Below are 19,473 nucleotides of genomic sequence, written 5' to 3' on the forward strand. Positions count from 1 at the left end.
GAAAGAAACGCATGATAGCCAATCAGAGGTAGAGAAGGGCGGGTCATGACTTCGCCGTCCTAGGGAAGAAAAATTGGGTCGCCTTTGAGTTTTGAGTTTTGACGGTTAGCTCGTTGAAAATATTATTAAAATAATCCTAAATCCTATTTTTGACAGCTTTCACGTTTGTTTTCTCCTTTTGATTTGTATATCTTTCAAGTTAAAGATAGTCAGGAAGTAACGTATTTCCGCATATCCTTGTTAATGTGTTGTTATGGCAACGGATCTATCTGCTATGTGTTGTAGACTGAGGCACACAACAAACCAGCTGCTAAGAGTTCAATTTGATTAACTTGTCACGAGTTTTAAGGCAACCTTAAATTATACAGCTATCGTTGCATTCATGGCCCATTACAGAGTAAGTATTCGGTATAATATACTTATTTTACTATAGCTGTTAATCGTTTTCTGACGTGGAAAAGTTATGAAGCATGTGCTAACTAGCTAGTCAGTGAACGCATCACAAGCTGAGGTGCCTTTGTTTTCTTCTGTTTTGTTGTTTGTTTTATTAAAATGTCAGTTTATAAATCCACATAATTATTTTTGCAAGGTTAAAACCTTGTCAGACGCGTGCTGCTAATTTGTGTGTAAGTCATGTATTTGTCATGTTTCAGGCCTCGGAATCGAAGCGAGAGCAATTTAGAAGGTATCTTGAAAAGTCTGGAGTCCTTGACACCATAACAAGCGGTGGGTATCCAACAAGCAACTCATGGACCATATTTGTCATGTAAATTTGAACCAAAGAATTAGAGCTGTAATGATTAGTCAATTATTCAATCTACAGAAAATTAATCAGCAACTATTTTGGTAATCAATTAATGGTTTTGAGTCATTTTTTAAGAAGAAATGTTCAAATTCTCTGGTTCCAACTTCTCAAATGTGAATATTTTCTGGTTTCTTTAGTCCTCTTTGACAGTAAACTGACTATCTTTGGGTTGTGGACTGTTGGTCGGGACACAAAAATATATATTAAGATGCATCCTGGGCTTTGGAAAACAATAATCGACATTTTTCACCATTTTCTGACATTTTATAGACCCAATGACTAGGGCTGCAACTAACAGTTATTTTCGTTATTGATTAATCTGTTGTCTGTTGGTTGTTTGGTCAATAAAATATGAGAAAATTGTGAAAAATCAATGTTTCCCAAAGCCCAAGATGAACTCTTCAAATGAATTGTTTTGTCCACAACAGTCCACAACTCAAAGATATTCAGTTTATTTTTATAGAAGAATAAAGAAACCAGAAAATGTTCATATTTGAGAGGCTGGAACCAGAGAATTTGGACATGTTTTTCTTAAGAAATGACTCAAAATGATTAATCAAGTATCAAAATAGCTGGCAACTAATCAGTTCATTGACTAATTGTTACAGCCCTGCAAGCAAGTAATCAATTGAGAAAATAATCAACAGATTAATCGATAATGAAAACAATCATTAGTTGCAGCCCTACAAACAATGTTGTTAAACTCATTCATTAACTTACTTTTCACTGATAACCCTGCTGTGCTGCTTCATTTAACTCTTTCATTTGTCTTTTACAGTTTTAGTGGCACTTTATGAAGAGACTGATAAGCCGAATAACGCACTGGAGTATCCTTTTCTTTCATATTCAGCTTTACCGAGACTTCAGTCGCTATAAATAGGTGCTGTTGTGCTTTAAGTTGTGTTTCCTATCCCCCAAAACAAAAGTCATGTTGTATTTTTTATGAGCCAGCTGTTCTCTTATAACAGGAGAAATAACTCCTTTCTGGTTCATATTCTCTGGTGAAAATCACTAAAGCATGGAGGCCAATTACAGTGACACAAGACTGCCAGTAAAATATGTAGCTATTAAATTGGGTCTACAACCTACAGTGCATGGTGTATCTGATAGGACTGACTGACAGAGTTGATCTCCAGCCAACAAAACGGTGTTTGTCAACCAAAATGTTGAGGTTGGTTTGTCCTCAAGATAACCAACAGAGACAGAAATAGCCATTACAATCACCTTTACCACATGCAGGTTAGCCTGCAAATACCTTTTGTAAAGCTATGTGGTAACACTTGGTAATGCTGTGCTACGTGTGTTTGAACAGGAAACTGTTATTTTTTTAAGGTAATATGCAGTTTTACAACTCTATACCTAGTAATATTTATACACAAGAGACTCTATTGCTTAGGTGCGAATAGAAGCAATAAAATTCCTGAAATTAAAAGTTTACAATGCTCTTACAAATTCTTTCCATAGCCATTGAGGCAAAACCATGCTGGGTGTTACACCACTGATAAGATTGCAGTATCTCCCCTTTGAAAGTATTTCTGGTATGTTTAAAATGTCTGCAAATTATCTGGGGGGATAAAAAATCCATTTAACTACTAAACTGAGCAAAGGTGTGAAATCTGAAACTCACTGACTCATAGCAATGTTGTGATATCATAGTTTCAACAGGGCTTTATATTATTGTATTCAGGTTTGTTGCGGTCATCCTCAGTATCTTAATCCAACACTAGACTAATGTTAGTGTTGTTCACAGGGAGCTTGTTTATAAGCCAGAGTTGTTTTTCTGCTGAAGTGTCCATGAGCAACACACTGAATCATCACTGTGCTTTTCATGAGTGTCCCCAGAGGGAAACAAGCCGCTGTTGGTGGTTAGTGACGGCACCAAACATGACCCATCAGGCTTTGTTAAAACCAATGTTTGTTCCTGAGGGCTCACGTTGACCTTAACTACCTGCACAGTTTCATAAAGCTTCACCTCGGAGCGGCCGGTCCGGAGCCAGCGGACGCCGAGGCTCTTCGCATGGAGCTGTCTGATCTACAACAGAAGTGCAACCTGCTCATGGAGGAGAACAAAGAGCTGAGAAACAGGGTAAGATGATGGTGACATATTTGATTCTGAATTTATAAAAACATGTTGAACAGGCTGTGTTTCTCTAAACTCTGACTTTAATTTAATCTTTCAGCTGATGCAGTATGAACCATCGCCTGAGGAGGGAGCAGCAGAGTAGAAGGGAGCAGTTTGTCGTTGCTTTCAGCAAAAAACATTATACACAAGCATTTTTTTGTAGAGTATGTAAATCTTTATTACATAATAATGGATGTACAGTGAGCACAAAATCACTGTTAATTTTTGTTATATAACAAGAAGCAGCTTTTGCTTTCTCATAAATAAAAATGTTTTTTCAGCATTCGGCATCAGTCATTCTTTTTTTGTCCTAAACTGACGATTGTTCCTGTTTCCAACCAAAACAGTCTGCTTACATACTCAACCACTCATTTGAAATAATTAATTAATTTAAAAAAATGTTTTTTTTGTTTTTTTAGAATGCTCCTAAACTTAAGACATTTTTACTGATATTAATTGCATGACTGAATATCAAGTAAAAAAATAATTTTCATACAAAAGCAATAAAATAGAGGATGCTGCTCATATGCCTGATGGGAAATCTGACAAATCTAATTAAAGGTCGTCATACCAACACAAAGATGTTTTTCACTTATATTCCATAGTGACACCTTCAGAGCCGGATATTTCATGTAATGTTTAATGGATTCATTTAAAATGTGTCACTGATTCAAAAGTAAACGTAAGAGTATGAACGCACATCCAAACCAAAGAGAGCAGGTGTTGAGCTGAAAGTGAGCAAATCATGAAACAAACAAACAGCTCACACACGTCACAGCTCCAACGTCCACTTATTTATTGCACCAAGGTGACATTTCAAGCACCACTGCTCTTTATCAGACCACAGACTCCTTTTCTTTCCGGTTTCCTTTTGGTCTCTGTATGAAAATATTACACCTTTTATAGAACGAATAGAGATGCTACTTTAGTATTTTCCTGTACTTGATGACGGCCTAAAAGCCTGGCGGTGGTTAGGGACGCTCTATTGAGTGTCTTCCTCCTAATACATTTTTGTGTACATATATTAATTAATTTTTTCTCGTGATATTCATTGAGTTTTACCTTATGCTATTAAATTCTGTACTTTATGAATACAGAATTATGTTAATGCATATACTATATATGTATCTTTTTATGGATATATATGTGTGTTTTGTCTATGCAATGTATGCTCTTCCTACGGCCCATTAGAGACTGGGTTCAAGTGATTATGTCATGTGACTGTATCGTATATAATTAAGATGGCGTCATGCATTAGTCTGATGAAGAGCAGTGGTGCCCGTACGTCACTTTGGTGCTGATTCAAAAGTATCCTGTTGTGTAACAGCAACAGCCGCCTAAAACATCATTATAGATTTTCAGCTTTCCATTCCTTTTTAATCATTCAAGCAGAGCTGTTGTGTACCGCCAAATCATTATTGGTCCATTCGGATGCCTGTAACAGACCCAGAAAACAGTGCGTTGTTTTCTGACCACCTGATTTTAGAAAAGAAAAAACAAAGCTCTTTGGTGTATTATAATCTCCTTCACAATGGCTTTTTGTGCTTGTTTTAATGTCTTTTAAAGAACTGTTAATGTGTGAAAAGTGCAGTAATACAGTGTTAATGTAGCTTGAACTGAAACACGGCTTTCTGAGGGTTTCTGTTGCGATGTTGGGAAGTTGAGTCTATGGTTTATATCTGCAGATCGGTTGGAGCTCGTCTACTGCTGCCACTGCTCGCCGCTGACACTCGGCGGTTTGGAGGGGAGGCCGTGGGGCTGTTACTCTCACGGCTATGTCGAGATACAGAGCTCAGCTCCCCCACAGAGTCCGGGCTCTGGGACCTACTCGGTCTCTTAATGTCTGATTTGGAGAGCATTCTCGTTCTGGGGCCGATGCAGCTGCTTCGTAACTTCATGCTGTTGTTCCCTTGGTAGGAATCTCCACTGTCTGATCCGTTCCCTTCGACCACTGTGGAGCAGTTCCACGGTGGACTGACCCTCCGTGACTTCCTCACAATGCCGGACAGCGTAGTGCAGGACGGGGTGTCTGCTACAGGGAGGGTGGGATACTCGGACCTTGCACACACCAGGTCCTCATGATGGGGCGACGCCGGTTCCTCTGGCTCGTCCTGTTTGTCAGAGGGAGGAGATCGGGTCTCGCTGCTCGTGTTGTTGGAGTTGCTGTTTTGCTCTGTGGGGCTCGGCATGCCCTCCTTGATGTCCTTGTGGCTTTCTGGCTTTGCACCAGGGTCTCCTTGTATTGGGACGAAGGCGGAGGAAGCATTGAGAAGAGGGTAATTGGGTCCATTGCCCTGCTTCTCCAACAGTAATGTGTATCCACTCGGTGCTGTGGGAATAGTACTCTTGCGAGGCACAGATGTGCCCATGCAGACCTGATGCACAACTGAGTTCTTCTTCGACTTGTTGACGTAATAATCATCAAGGTCATCTTTGAGATGTGGGTAGTAGTCCAGGATGCCCTTCTTAAGCTTCTTGTAACTCAGGTGCATGATCTCGAGAAGGCTGAGAAACAGGGAGATGGAGGCAATCGCCTGCATGAACATCATGAAAACAGTTTTCTCTGTGGGCCTGGAGACAAAGCAGTCCACAACATTTGGGCACGGCTCCCGTTCACACTTGTAAAGAGGGCTCAGGCGGTGGCCGTAGAGGACGAACTGGCCCGTCATGAAGCTGACCTCGACCACTGAGCGAGTAACAATGTGGGCCACATAAGTACACAACAGAGAACCCCTCAGTGGCGCCTTGTTGAGCTTCCCCTGCTCCAGCTGTCTGACCTCCTTCTCGATCCTCCTCCGCACCTCCACCAGCTCGGCGTCCACGGCCTCCAGTTCCCGACGAAGAGCCACCTTCTTGCAGTGGCGCTCCTTCTCCAGCATTCGCAGCTGGTAGATGGCGTGACCCATATAGACCAGGGAGGGCGAGGACACAAAAATCACCTGGAGCACCCAGTAGCGGATGAGGGAGATGGGGAAGGCTTGGTCGTAGCAGACGTTGCGGCAACCGGGCTGCTCGGTGTTGCAGACGAAGTCCGACTGCTCGTCGTTCCACACGTCCTCCGCAGCGACGCCCAGCACCAACATCCGGAATATGAACAGGATGGTCAGCCAGATCTTACCGACTATGGTGGAGTGGATATGCACCTCCTCCAAGATCCCACCAAGGAAGTTCCAATCTCCCATTTTTTTACATTACAAGAACTATAAGCAGGACAAAAAAAGTTAAACTGATTTATTATCAAGCAAGTAGCAAGTTGATGACCAGCCCACATTATTTTCTCATCATATTTTGCTGCGTCCAATGAGCAGAGAAAATAGTGGAGGGCAGCAGGTGATAATGAAACAAAAGGTTTTATAAACATTAAACCCAAATTCTAACCCAGCTGCAAAAAACTAAAAATGTAAAGTACTTGTTATCTTTGATATTTGCACTAGCTAAAACAATATGTTGTTTTTATCACCTGTTATGTACAGAATATATTCAATTCAATTCAAATTTGTTTTATTGGCATGAACGTCACAACAACAATATTGCCAAAGCAACAAAGAGTCAATGAAACAAAATAACGTTGAACATAAAATTAAGATTGACATATATTAATTATATATATCTATGTATATGTATATATACAGTATATTCTATGCATGTATTTGTGTGTGTGTATGTGTATTGAGGTCACTCACTGTTCATCAGGTTGTGACATGTTAATACATATGAGACAGAAAGATAAACCCTGTCTCCTCTTCCTGGGTATATTTTTAATTTTGAGAGGTCACTAAGCTCTTTGAAGTCTGAAACTACAGAGTTGAAGTTGTAAAAGTAACTGTTCCTCATTTCATTTCTTTTACTGTAATCTGTAGTACTTCCCTTTTCAAGGTTCTGCTTCAAAGGTAACCGATAATCACAAGACACCAGTAATCATTTAAATAGTCAAATGGGGAACAATAATGTAAATCTATTGTACAAAGATTTTTTAACCACAACAGAGGAGAGAATAAAATGATCCCATTGAAAGTTAATTTAATGATATTCTTTTACTACTCCTGCAAAACCACATGACGTCCCCAGAAAGCTCAAATCTTTAGTTAGAAATGATTTAACTTACCTTTCATCTTGGATATGAAATGTAACAATAAAGGCCTTTTGCTGCTAATAATGCTGCTGATCAACACAATCCTACAGGTACATGATTTGTCCTCTTTATCCCCTTGTAGAAAAATGTGGCAGATTGCAGATTTCAGGCTCCACTGTTGGTGAAAACTGGACACAAATGAATGACCCCTGCCGCCTCTACTTGTTCACAACTTATAGCCTGTGAATTAATCAATACCGCTGCGATGCTCTGTTGCCATTTACCTCGCAGCAGTGTCAATGGACGGGCTGCATGTCATCAAGGGTGAAATGTGCTGCAAAATATCCAATTGTTCTTCGCCTATTTGCGGTTGAACCCGACGGACCCTGAACTCGTTTGATCCTTCGCACAGCGGGACAGAACTGGTGCACTGGGTTGGTTTCTGATCCGCCTCGATCTAATCAATCCAATAAACTGCTTCTGAGGTGGATTAATAACTTGGTTTGTTTTAATGTCATTGACACAGACATACATCTATGTTGTAGAAAGAAATATTTCAGACACAACAACCTACTGAGCAGTGTAATCTGAGTCTTCCTTGGTCTGTTATTACCAGTGTTGGATGGTGTTTCAGCTGATGGTCGACATAAATTAATTGGTAACTATTGTTAAATAGTTTTTTCTAGCAAAAAAGTGAAACTTTATTGGTTCCAGTGTCTCAGTTGAGAGGATTTGCTGCTTTAAACTGAATATTTTTGAATTTTAGACAGTTTATTGGACAAATAAAGCAGTTTAAAGACGTCACCTTGGACTTAAGGAAATTTTGGCAACCATTATTCACCATTTTCTGACAATTTATTGGACAAAAGATCAATCGATTAATCAAGAAACTAACTGGCAGATTAATTGATAATAAAAATAATCCTTAGTTGCAGTTTGTCTACATGGCCACATCCTCAAGAGTTCAGTCATAGCTTAAATCTGCGATTATGACACAAAACAGAGATTATGACCAGTTCTGGAAAACAAGAGGACATCCCATTTTAATTTCCTTCCTCGTTACAGAATATATCTTTTATATTCTAAGTATATCTACAGTGGAAGCAGCTTCTGTCTTCAACTGAACTGAAATCTGACTCAGGTGTATTTCGGGACTTGACTTTAACCAGAGCCTAACTTCATCTTCATCAGGCCCTTCATCACCACTGTGAACGTGTTAAATCAATTTATCATTCTGGACAGATTGTCTCCTTGTGCACCACAAACCGGTTTGTTACTATGTACAAGGTATTATTTACACAAGATCTGAAAAAAATCAACCAACTATTAATTTTGTTGCTGATTAATCTATTATTTCATTGATAAATTGATGGTTGTGCTCTACAAAATGTCAGCAAATAGGGAAAAAATTCCCAAATTGATGTCCTCGAATAAGCTTGTTTAGTCAAACCAGCAGCCTCAAACCCAAAGATTTACTGTCATAGAATTAAGAGATTCAGTAATTATTCACAAATGAGCAAATGGAACTATTGATATTTTGGTATTTCTGTGTAAAAAACGGCTGAAATTAAGTGATTAGTCAAGCCATTAATCAATTAATCGAGTGTGTCAGCTCTAATCCCACTGTAAATTAGCTCATAAAGAAAGAACAGCAGGGAGACCAAGACAGGTTTAACAACTCTGACAGTGAATATGAACATGATCAGCTGGTACAGATTGTCCCGACACCTTTGTTTCTTTAGAGAGTGGCTGTCTGCATCAGATACACTTTGCAGTACGGAGATAGTAGATATCACAGATGTAAAAACAGTCTTTGGTGCACAGCTGGATAAAACTATCCCTGATTAGACCTTTTTCCAGTCAGTGATTTTTTTAATTTACCCTGCGCTTTAGCTTCTACCAGTTACATTTGGTAAAGTAGCTCACATCAAGCCTCCATACTAACACTGTACTTTTGTTTTGATCAATGTTCAGTACAGTGATCAATGGGGCATGTCCGATTTCATACATGGTTGCTTCTTCACTGTGAATCTAATTTAAGTTGTTCCTTCCAGCTACTGTTCCATTAAAAGGAAATCAATGGACTTGGCTGGATTGACAAACTGTACTGGTCTGTTTTCCATGCAGATGAGCTCCAGTGCTGCAGACTGGAAATCAACTTTAACTCATAATAATGAAACGATTCTTAAAAAATCCAGGTGTCTGAGGAAAGAGGATCATTTCCCTCCATCTTGTTGCCTTACAAATCCATTTTTCCACAAGTTTTTCTTTATCCTGCCTCTATAGGGAACTATTTGAATGATAATGGCCTATATTAATAAACTTTAGTTGACTTAAGTTGTATCCATAAGCAGAGTTTACAAACTGAAGCCACACATAGTTTCCTTATACTGAATGTTATCCGTTTATTACTCAAAATAACAGTTTACTAAAGATAGAAGATTAGGAGGATAAAACATGCAGTGACAAGATTCATTCTGAAAAAAACAAAACAAACATTAACTCAGTCGTTTAAACACCAAAGACACACTTTTGTTCCTCCTTTCAGAACCGATATTTGGAGAAATGTTCCAATATGAAATACCTTTTGAAAAGGTCTACTCTTACAGAAAACACAACTAAATCAAAACAAAATGTACATTTCAAACTGTTTGTGGTTGAAGTCACATTTTTAACACTTTAAAAGGGACATACTGCAGCAGCATTTCTGTGTATTTTAGCCGCCATACTCATGTACTTGACAGAACTGCCGACCATTTTCCAACACAGATTGTATTCTTTACACTTTTTTTTAAAAAACATTTCTCCTTCCCGGCGGCCGCTAGTTCTCAGCTTCAAAACATGAAAATCAACTTCTGGAGACCTGAAACTTGTTTGAAATGTAATTCATCACAGTGAATGTTGTGTCTGACTTCAGTTTTTTCAGGCGTATTTTTGTTGCAAGGAAATGAAGTGCACTTTACAACTCAGTCTGTGTTTACAGTTGAATGATCATGCTTGGATTATTTAACTTTGACAATAAAAAAAACTGTTGATTATCTCAGTATTGTTCAATGTGGCAGATTACATGTCTCAAGCAAGTTTTTGAAAATTATTTTCTTAATGTAATAATAATGAGGTACATGGATACATGCGGCTGACAGAAGAAGAAAAACAAGACAAATCTGCAGTACAGTTTTGGAAAATGGTCAGCAGTAAAGTAAAAAGTATGTAATTTGTTGTAAATTCAATAAAACAAACAGAAATGCTGGTATAACTCGTCAACAAACTGGATTTTCCTTAAAATACTGAATGTTCTTCTTTTTTTCTTTTTTTTTAGCAAAAATGGGTACATAGGGTTTAGAAAACAAAATTATCAGTTGACTGTATATAAAAAAGACAATAGATTATTCTTGGCCAACTACCACTGAACACAAACTGCTGACTGTTTCATATTCCTATCCGGAAATATTACCAAAGACGAGTTTACAAAACCAAGAAAAGGACCAGCATTGTCTTTAAAATGGAGCTGCATAACAAGCATTCTACAAATGGTTCAGTGGAAGTTACATTCATGTCAAAACAAACTTTTCTTGACAAATGACCAACTCTGGTCCAACTGACTGAATGAGGGTTACAGGAAGGAGGAGACGCTTTCTAGCGTCCTCCTGACTTGCGTCCCGCCCAGGATCGGGACCGAGAACGTGAACGAGAGCGCGACCTTGATACAGACCGGGACCTGGAGCGGGATGGGGAGCGCGTCCGTCGCACTTCTTCCTCGGTGTAATGAGAGGTCGATGCCGGGTTGACGTTCTCTCGTGGAGATGCGGATCTGGAGCGCGATCGAGATCTCCCTCTGGACTCTCTCCGAGGCCTCTGCCTGTATCTGACGACAGAGAATGAAACCTGTAACATCATTTAACTCCAATTATCTAATCTTCTGGCCAATCAACTGTCTTACGTGTCAATTTGTAAGGCAAGGTTTTTCCTATAATTTGACTAAAGTCACACATTACCACGACCTTCACAGAAACACTAACAGACGATAACCACACGTACCGATCATCCTCGCGGCTCCTGCTTCTTCCTCTTCCACACACTCGTCCACGAGACCTAAGGGACGAAATGAAATTAAAGCAGCTTTCAAGTGCGACAAAGCACAATAATTTGAAATACGTCTTCAGTGACAAGTTACTGAGAGGGAAAAACTCACTCTCGAGGACTCTCAGATCGTCTGCGACGGCGATCGTAAGAGGGGCTGCGTGATCTGTATCTGTCGTAGCTGCGGCTGCGTGAACGTCTGCGCCGGCTGTCTCGATCGTAGTCATCGTATCGAGAGGATCTGCCTGGTGATCGCCTTTCTTTTGATTTCATCTGATTTGGTGCTGTTGTAAAAAAAAAGACAGTAATGAGAAAGGACCAAAGGGAAGGTCTGAATACACAACACATATTATTGGTATTAATGTGATGTAAAAATTAAAAACATACTCTTTCTATCGCCCTGGGCAAACTGGATTTCAATCTGCCGGCCGCACACCCACTTCCTGTCCAGGCTGTGAAGAGCATCTTCTGCATCGCGCACGTCTTCAAATATGCTGAGTGGTTAAGGGTTTTGTTTGCTCTCGTTTTCGGCAAATTCAAAACACGTTTTTCTCTCAAACAAGTGAAGGAAGCGAGCAGAAGGAACAACAATTTTTCCCTCAAATTAAAACAATCAATTCCACTTTACTTTTGTGAATTTCACTTTTTCCCTTTCATCCCTCACAAGAGGTTTTTGCAATTAACATTTCTATTGTTTGCACCCTCTTCATTAGCCCCATTTTACATTTAGGGCAGAAGGGATGGAGGTCATTCATTAACGTCAACATCATTAACATTTTAAAAAGACTAGAAATTATATATTACTTGATACTGTAAGGAAAAAAACAAAACAAAAACATGCTCAGTTGATTTTTGTAGAGATAAAAGATGAAGCAAGCTTTTCAAACACATTAAATAATCGTCTGAGGGATCAGGACTATAAATATATAAACAGATCAAATACATTGATAGTTGATTAAAAGGCTTCGATTAAAATTAAAATGTCATTGATATCACAGGGAAAGCTGATTTTGTCGTCATGTCAAATTTGTGGATTTGTCTTGGGAGGATACAAAATAATTCAGACTTGTTACCTTGCCCATGCTTGACTTTGAACTTCATCTTGATCTTTACACTCTTTAATTGACTCCCAGAGAGACTTGGATTTCCTGCTTGCCTTTTTCCTCTTTAAACCTCTTTTTCCTTTTTCCCCATTCTTTGTCGCCATATCCAAGCTTTGTCTCCGTTCCCTTTTCCTCTTCATGCTTTACTTTCTTTTTTCAACCTTTTCCCCTCCCTCTGTTCCTGAAGGTCTGTGTGACTTGTCTTTACAGCTACTCTACACGGGTCTTTGTTACTCTTTGTGGCCGGTTCCACAACTGGATGCTTTTACATTTTCTGAAGCAATAACAGAGAAATATGTATTAGATATTCAATCAAATTATGTGCAAAGAAAAAAAACAAAACAAAAAAAAACAAACATCAGAACTGCAAATCTTCTCTGCTGAAAGGAAATTAAAATTTGTTGTTAGCATGAGCATAAAAACAGTTAAAACTCATTGGGAAAGGATATTGAATGTATGCAAATCCTCTTGGTTGACGTGTATAGAAGTCAAGTGGGATGTAGACATCTACTACCGGCCCATAGCGGCCAAACTCACGCCGCAAATCCTCAGGCCTGAACACCGTAAATACAAGTATGACTTAACTGACCATAATGGGCAAAACCTGCGTACATCATTAACCAGTTAACAACAGCTGGGAGAGCAACTGGTGAGTGACCGTTTTCTCTTTGTCTGGATCCACCTGTTCACATAGTCTTAGTGTAATCTGATGAGTTTTAGAGCCATCACCTGTTGCTCAACCCAGACACAAAGAAGAAGCTCAAGGATCAAGTTCTTAATTCAAGCATTTTGGGTTCAATGTCCCTTTATGAGATGCACACTTTCTGTTCTAACATGCATTTCAATGTAAAACCCACTAACAAGTCTAAAAGTGTAGCAGATACAGGATTGTTGCTCCATTCAGGTTAGATTAATGCCAGATGGAAAGGCACAACCTTGTAGCAAAGACAGAAAAACTAATTCAACGTAGGGCTGCAACTAAAGATGATTTTCTTTATTGATTAATCTGCTGATTGATGTTATAAATTGTGAAAAAGTGGCATTTACAATTCATCAGAGGCCATATTTACACTGCCTGGTACAACTGACCCAATTCCGATGTTGTGCTCACAGATCGGATATGTATTATGAACGTGTAAACAGGAAAAGAGCACATGGAATCGGATATTCTCAGATCTGTTTCCTCAATTATATGTGGAAATAAATCTGATAGTAATCGGATATCTGCCAAAGCGACTGTTATATAAACAGACAGATCGGATAGTCCCTGTCATTGCGAGTCACATGTCATTGAAAATGCGACCATCTTATACTTTTTCACAACTACTGGCCGCTGAAAAACACAAAAAAACAAATTGTTTACTTCTGTTAATGTGACCGTACCCTCATTTACACATGCAGGTTGAGTGTTAAGCAAGTGTAAATACAGGTATCGGATATCGGTCACTTGTAAAGGTAGATGTAAACAGGCGGTCGGAAAAATTGGAACTGGGCATCAAGACATGTAGTGTAAATGCAGCCTTAGATGTCTTTGATTTGCTTGTTTTGTCTGACTGACAGCCCAAAACCTTAAGATATTCAGAATAGGTTGTGCATTTTTGCTTTAAAAATGACTGAATAAATCAATCGATTATCAAAATAGTTAAAATAGTTGCAGATTAATCTTCTGTCAATCGATTAATCGTTGCAGTTCTACTTGAATGAACAGGTCAATATTGCACCAAGATGAAAAACAACAGAAGTGTAAATCTATGGATTCAGATTAACACAAACATGGTTTCAAACATCCATATAACACTGTTAATCAACACCAGGCAGTAATTCATCACATATAATATGGGATTATGTCAGTGGATTAGTAGTAAATGAAGGAGAGGAAAAACAATTTAAAATGTCTGAATTGTAAAGTTTGCACTGCATTGCTTACAATGAAACTAATCCAAAAGGTCTTCTGATGAGATTATTCATTTAGGTCGTCCAGTGGTTTATATTATTGATTATAGATTAGAATTTATATTAATATTCAATATCTGCCTACATTTCAGGGTAATCTGACCCAACTGTACTGTTGCAGCATACAAGAAAATAAATGTTATTAGTTTCAGGTATTTTACAAGCTAGTAGATTTTATTAAGGTCAACCCTCCGCTGATATAAATTAGGATAAATTAAACCATAATCCAACCACATTTGATTTTAAGGTGTAATGTTAATTAGCGTTCAAAAACATTCAGTTTAGCTACTTCATTTAGCGAAGACCTAATTCTATTAGCATTTGATGCAATTTGTGTTAATATTTAGAAGGTAAGTAAATAATTAAAAGGTGATTTCTCAAAAGCTTGTCGATGTATTGATTTACACCCACCACACATTAAAGGACCAGTATGTAGGATTTAGTGGCATCTAGCAGTGAGGTTGCAGATTGCAACAAACACTCCCCTTCCAAGTGTGTGGGAGAACTTACGTTGGCTGCGAAAAACACAAAAGACCCTCTCTAGAGCTAGGGTTTGGTTTGTCCGTTCTGGGCTACTGTAGAAACATGGCGGTCCCATTAATTCCTAAGAAAGTTGCTCAGTGGTGCACAAAGCCAAAAAAGCCACTGTAAAGATATTAGCTGGATGAAAACATAGTGAACATGCTCTATGGGCCACATGAGCCCATAGAGCATGCTCACTAGAGACTTTCACTGGCTGAGACAGCTAACTTCCGGTTTAGCTCTCCAGCTAACTTGAATGAGGATAAAACAATTCAATCGTGCGGCTCTTCTAGACCTTCCAAATGTTATCAGACCTAACGGCTCAAATCCTGATAGTGAGGAGTCATTTCGGGCTTGTGAGGCTCAATAAAACGTGTCCAAGATTTTACAGATGCTCCTTTTCCAATGATTGTGTGCAGGAAAAATGCTTTTTGGGCCCCTTTTGGACCCGGAAGACATAATTCTATGGTTTGGCAACTATGTTAAATTGGCTTCAAAGCCCAGCGCTGTTCCTGTGGGCTTGGACTTGCTCCCTCTGTAGATATAAAGGGCTCTTTCTAAAGTAACAAAAACACAATGATGCTTATTTTCAAAGGACTATACACAAATTAAAACATAGTTACAGGGCACAAAATTACTACCAGCCACATGCTGGTAAAATATGCAAGTAGCTGGTGGATTTGCTTCACTCACCAGCCAAAAAACAGTTATCTACTGAGTGGCTGGTAAGATTTGAACAATCACTAGCCATTTGATCGGTGGACCAAAAAGTTAATTTTGCACCCTGCACACTAATGAATATTATACTCCATATCTGCCAAGTCAGTTCCGCTTGATGCCACTAAAATTTACACACTGCACCTTTAACATCTTACTTTAATAATACTTGTATCTAACTGACGCTATTAATTCAAACAATAACGGTTACGTATAGTATGGCTGCAAAACAACCGTTAACACTAGTTAAAATTAATAACGGTTAACTGAAATAATGGTTATTACGGTGAGTAAACTAACATTAGAATTGTTTGGATAAGACGTTCAACAAAAAAATGCAATTTATTTATTTTCCATAATTAAGAAGACTTCTGCTTGTAAATCACCAAAATATTCTCTGAAACATTGTTTTGAGTAAGCGTTAGCTTGCTAGGTTAGCTTATTTATAAACACGAAAACGTGCAGTCAACGTGCAACAGAAACAAAGAGACGTTACCAAGACAAAAAACGTAATAAATTATCTGAAAAACATTAATATAACCAGCGTTTTGTTTTAACTCTATCAGTGAATTGAGAGGTTGCTGATAAATATTTCTGACATTATGCGTCTCGGTTCGTTGGGTTCAACATTAACGTAACTTGAGGCTCCTCCGAGGAGGCTACAGCTTAGCTGCTAGGCTAACTCAGCTAGCTACCGTTAATGAGTTATTCAGTGCATGATCTGTGGTGCGAACCACGGCTTAGGGTGAACTCACCTGGACTCATCGGAGATGTTTCGGACAAACAAAGACGTGTTTGGAGGCCTCATGTATCTGGCCATAAAGTTACACTCACTCTGCAGAAGAATTTGGGGGGACAGAAAAATCTGCAGCGAAAATATGTGCGGCGCATGCGCACTCCTTCGGCGCCTTCTGGCTCTTCCTCTGAAGAAAAAAAAAACAACTCGGCAAAGAAACGTCACAGCGCCCCCTGCTGTTAAAACTGAACCCTTCATCTGCACTATGACACCAACAGTGGTGGAAAAAGTACTCAGATTTTTTAATTAAGTAAAAGTACCAATATAGCAATGTAAAAATACTCCATTACAAGTAAAAGTCCTGCATGGAAAATCCTACTACAGTAAAAGCACATATTATTGTGAGCTTGATGTAGTTAAAGTATCTCAGTAAAAGTAGTGGTTTGGTCCCTCTGACTGATATATTATTATATATGACATCATTCGATTATTAATACTGAAGCATCAGTGTGTATTCAGCATGTTACTGTTGTAGCTGCTGGAGGTGGAGCTAGTTTGAACTACTTTTATACAGTTAGCTAGTTTAGTCCAGTGGTTCCCAACCTAGGAGTCAGGCCCCACCAAAGGGTCATCAGATAAATCTGAGGGGTCGTGAGACGATTACTGGGAGAGGAAAGAAGAAAAAACAAAGTTCTGATACACAAATCTGTTTGTTCTCTGTGGAGCTGTTAACAACTCATAGACATCTGAAATGTGACCCCGACTACACACTGCTTTTTGTAAGACGTCAAAAGCCAAAAAGGTTGGAAACCACTGGTTTCATCTTTAACAATGTGTTGTATTTTAAAAGCTTATTACATTATACATTGTGTCAAATCTTCAACTGAATAGTAACTAAAGCTGTCAAATAAATGTAGTGGAATAAAGAGTACAATATTTCCCTCTGAAATGTAGCGGATTGGAAGGATAAAGTAGCATCACATGGAAATACTCAAGTAAAGTACAAGTACCTCAAAATTGTATTTAAGTACAGGACTTGAGTGAATGTACTTAGTTACTTTACACGCCTGCAAATCAACAGTGAACTGAATAAAAACAAACACCTGCTGATTGGTTTGACCACATACATTTATTCAAACATTTATTTAGCTTTATTTATCATTGTGTTATTTCCTTGCTTGGAGATGAGAAGGCCTGAGAGAGATCCACAGGGTGTTGATTAGACTCGTTTACTTCTGCTGATGAAAGTTACAGAGCCGGCAGTGACAGTCTGGAGGAGTGAAGAGAGCAGGGAAAGAAAAAGAAAACACAGCCAGACTTGTACATTCACAGCTTGTATTTCTATTTATTTCTAACACTGAATCTTCTGTCTGCACTTTGTGCCTCTTTAAGCAGACATTGATTTACAGTATGAAGATACACTACACAGACTGGGGAAACAAGAGGGCACTTTCTAAAGTCTGAGAATATAGTCTTTGGCATAAAGACACCAAATTTAACAGAAAGCTTGTGTTACAAATTTGTGGTGTGGCGTTTGTGTAACAAAATACACCATTTAGTTGCATTATGGGAAGTGTAGGATCCAGTGTTTATGGAGTTTGATCCATATTTAGGACTAAAAGTCAGGCTATCTGAGCGTTGGCTGCATCGATTTTGACCATTCTGCTTGAATCTGCCTCTTAACTTTATAGAAGTAAAACACTAAATCATACAAATACAAAATCGCTGGCGTATCCCTCCATTAAAGCTACTGACCTCAACCATGTCCTCCCCTTGGATTTCTCGGACAGTGGTGAACTTGTCGGTCTCAGCAATCAGCTTCCCATCATCCTCTCTCATGATGCACTGGTCGGGACCAAAAAACACTGCATGAGGCAATACTGAGGGAGATCTCTGCATTCACATGTTTTTAGTTTTAAAGATCTGCTCCAGACATGTTTTATGACAAACAAAAGTACTCTGCTTTGAATAATTTGTGTCTGATGTGGATGTCTCCATGTTTGTGCACTGAAGGCCTCAAGTTTCCACATCACACTTGTGTAAGTTGCATACTGGACCAGGACTGGCTTCCAGACTAGTTGTGATGTCACAAAATCATCTTGTACGTTCACATGTTAAATTCAGATTTAAGGTGAACTCAGAGAAAGTTTCCTCTTCAGCAGATGAATGTGAAAACTCTGCACATCACAATATAAAAGCACCTTTTGAATTGTGAACTTTTTCTTTAAAATGCACAAAAACAACTGCAGCAAAACTGACTGAAGAATGCAGAGATTCTCAGATGAATGAACTTTTCAGAGGTAAATTTGTAGTAAATGTGGTATCTTCAGCAAGAGTATGAAACACCTTATTTACCTTAATCTTCTTGCCATCCAAAGTGGTAATTTCTGTCTCTTTTCCGATGCTGAACGAGTGGACTTTTGTGAACACGGGAGTCTTCATTGTGTAGGTGAAGTCTTTGCCCTTCTGCTCTATCACTATCACAGGTTTGACTTCCTTACGCATCTTGACAACCTTTTCAGGTACACCTGAAAGATGCATTAACACATTTGATGTATGAATACCGAGACAAATCACTCCTTTAAATATGAATAAATGAAATATTCTTACCAACTACTTTCAGGAAATCTTCAAGGTTTTCCTCAGAATAAACTTTCCAGGTGCCGTTAAAGTCCATGACTGCTGCTTGTGTTGCTTGCCTGAAAGTGTTTGTTGTTTCTTGTTGTCATTATGCCATCACACACACACTACTGGTTGGCATGTTGGGGACTTCAAACTCCCTGTTATTTGAACTGGAATTTCCTGTGAGAGCCATAAAGTACTGAATTTTCTGTTCATTCTGTTGTGTAACATCTTTACACACTGGGACTAGCTGGTAAAAGATCCCCTTCAAATGTGCTTTCAATGTAAGTTATGGAAGCCAAAATCCACAGTGTGTCCACACAGTCATTTAAAAGTTAATCTGAAGCTTATATGAGGCTTCAGCAGTCTGAGTTAGTCATATCAAGTGGATGTCTGACACATTTACAGTCTTTTTAGCATCAAATTCCCTCTTTGTGTTTCCTCGGACAGTGTTTCCCTGTTGAGCTGCGGTGGAAGTATAGTAACAAAAAGAGGAACTTTGGCACTAAAAAGACTGTAACATTGAAAGATATCTACTTAATTTGACTCATTTGGACGATGAAGCTTCATATTAGCTTGAGATAAACTTTTAAATACATTTTTGCACAGATGGAGGACTGTGGATTTTAGAGGAGGAATGATTATGACAAGAGAAAATCTATATCAATGTTAATTTGGGCTCCTGACTGTTGTTTTAAGACAGACTTGAAAAACTGTGAATCCGTCCTTTAAGGCAGTCCT

At 38.8% G+C, this 19,473-nt stretch overlaps 4 protein-coding genes across 6 annotated transcripts; 1 reads left to right on the top strand and 3 right to left on the bottom strand.

The window, feature by feature from the left end:
* The first annotated feature begins 125 nt into the window (after positions 1-125).
* On the top strand, positions 126-3,210 carry LOC137198423 (c-Myc-binding protein-like). Its single transcript, XM_067612268.1, has 5 exons — positions 126-397; positions 654-726; positions 1,584-1,632; positions 2,762-2,891; positions 2,986-3,210. The coding sequence occupies exons 1-5, from the start codon at positions 383-385 to the stop codon at positions 3,028-3,030; spliced, it is 312 nt and encodes a 103-aa protein (XP_067468369.1). The 5' UTR covers positions 126-382; the 3' UTR covers positions 3,031-3,210.
* Positions 3,211-3,274: 64 nt separating this feature from the next.
* On the bottom strand, positions 3,275-6,468 carry LOC137198422 (gap junction alpha-9 protein-like). Its single transcript, XM_067612267.1, has one exon. The coding sequence runs from the start codon at positions 6,107-6,109 to the stop codon at positions 4,601-4,603; it is 1,509 nt and encodes a 502-aa protein (XP_067468368.1). The 5' UTR covers positions 6,110-6,468; the 3' UTR covers positions 3,275-4,600.
* Positions 6,469-9,379: 2,911 nt separating this feature from the next.
* LOC137198424 (serine/arginine-rich splicing factor 10-like) lies at positions 9,380-16,294 on the bottom strand. 3 transcript variants are annotated; one of them, XM_067612270.1, is made up of 6 exons: positions 16,130-16,294; positions 12,630-12,736; positions 11,467-11,568; positions 11,192-11,363; positions 11,038-11,091; positions 9,380-10,864 (listed from the first exon to the last, which is right to left on the bottom strand). In XM_067612270.1, exons 1-6 carry the CDS (start codon positions 16,192-16,194, stop codon positions 10,636-10,638), a joined length of 729 nt encoding a protein of 242 aa, XP_067468371.1. In that variant the 5' UTR covers positions 16,195-16,294; the 3' UTR covers positions 9,380-10,635. The 3 variants fall into 3 exon arrangements, with proteins under 3 accessions (XP_067468371.1, XP_067468372.1, XP_067468370.1); XM_067612271.1 differs by lacking the exon at positions 12,630-12,736 and adding an exon at positions 12,153-12,456 and having other exon boundaries at positions 9,380-10,858; positions 11,467-11,573; positions 16,130-16,287; XM_067612269.1 differs by lacking the exon at positions 12,630-12,736 and adding an exon at positions 12,153-12,456 and having other exon boundaries at positions 11,467-11,573; positions 16,130-16,287.
* A 941-nt stretch (positions 16,295-17,235) lies between these two features.
* Positions 17,236-19,354, bottom strand: LOC137198116 (fatty acid-binding protein 10-A, liver basic-like). The gene is made up of 4 exons (XM_067611775.1): positions 18,721-19,354; positions 18,466-18,638; positions 17,866-17,955; positions 17,236-17,380 (listed from the first exon to the last, which is right to left on the bottom strand). The coding sequence occupies exons 1-4, from the start codon at positions 18,785-18,787 to the stop codon at positions 17,330-17,332; spliced, it is 381 nt and encodes a 126-aa protein (XP_067467876.1). The 5' UTR covers positions 18,788-19,354; the 3' UTR covers positions 17,236-17,329.
* Between the last annotated feature and the right edge of the window lie 119 nt (positions 19,355-19,473).

Source organism: Thunnus thynnus, chromosome 15 (assembly GCF_963924715.1).
Source record: "Thunnus thynnus chromosome 15, fThuThy2.1, whole genome shotgun sequence".
Classification (NCBI taxonomy): domain Eukaryota; kingdom Metazoa; phylum Chordata; class Actinopteri; order Scombriformes; family Scombridae; genus Thunnus; species Thunnus thynnus.

What these genes read in the sequence shown, in the direction of transcription:
- LOC137198423 (XM_067612268.1), top strand. An exon ending in AAGCCGAATAACGCACTGGA is followed by an intron (nt 1,633 to 2,761) that starts GTATCCTTTTCT and finishes CTACCTGCACAG; the next exon opens with TTTCATAAAGCTTCACCTCG. An exon ending in ACAAAGAGCTGAGAAACAGG is followed by an intron (nt 2,892 to 2,985) that starts GTAAGATGATGG and finishes TTAATCTTTCAG; the next exon opens with CTGATGCAGTATGAACCATC.
- LOC137198422 (XM_067612267.1), bottom strand. Translation starts at nt 6,109, where the DNA reads ATGGGAGATTGGAACTTCCTTGGTGGGATCTTGGAGGAGGTGCATATC.
- LOC137198424 (XM_067612269.1), bottom strand. Translation starts at nt 12,322, where the DNA reads ATGAAGAGGAAAAGGGAACGGAGACAAAGCTTGGATATGGCGACAAAG. An exon ending in CAAAGTCAAGCATGGGCAAG is followed by an intron (nt 11,574 to 12,152) that starts GTAACAAGTCTG and finishes TTAACCACTCAG; the next exon opens with CATATTTGAAGACGTGCGCG. An exon ending in CGATCTGAGAGTCCTCGAGA is followed by an intron (nt 11,092 to 11,191) that starts GTGAGTTTTTCC and finishes TTCGTCCCTTAG; the next exon opens with GTCTCGTGGACGAGTGTGTG.
- LOC137198116 (XM_067611775.1), bottom strand. Translation starts at nt 18,787, where the DNA reads ATGGACTTTAACGGCACCTGGAAAGTTTATTCTGAGGAAAACCTTGAA. An exon ending in AGATTTCCTGAAAGTAGTTG is followed by an intron (nt 18,639 to 18,720) that starts GTAAGAATATTT and finishes TGCATCTTTCAG; the next exon opens with GTGTACCTGAAAAGGTTGTC. An exon ending in AAGGGGAGGACATGGTTGAG is followed by an intron (nt 17,381 to 17,865) that starts GTCAGTAGCTTT and finishes TCACTCCTCCAG; the next exon opens with ACTGTCACTGCCGGCTCTGT.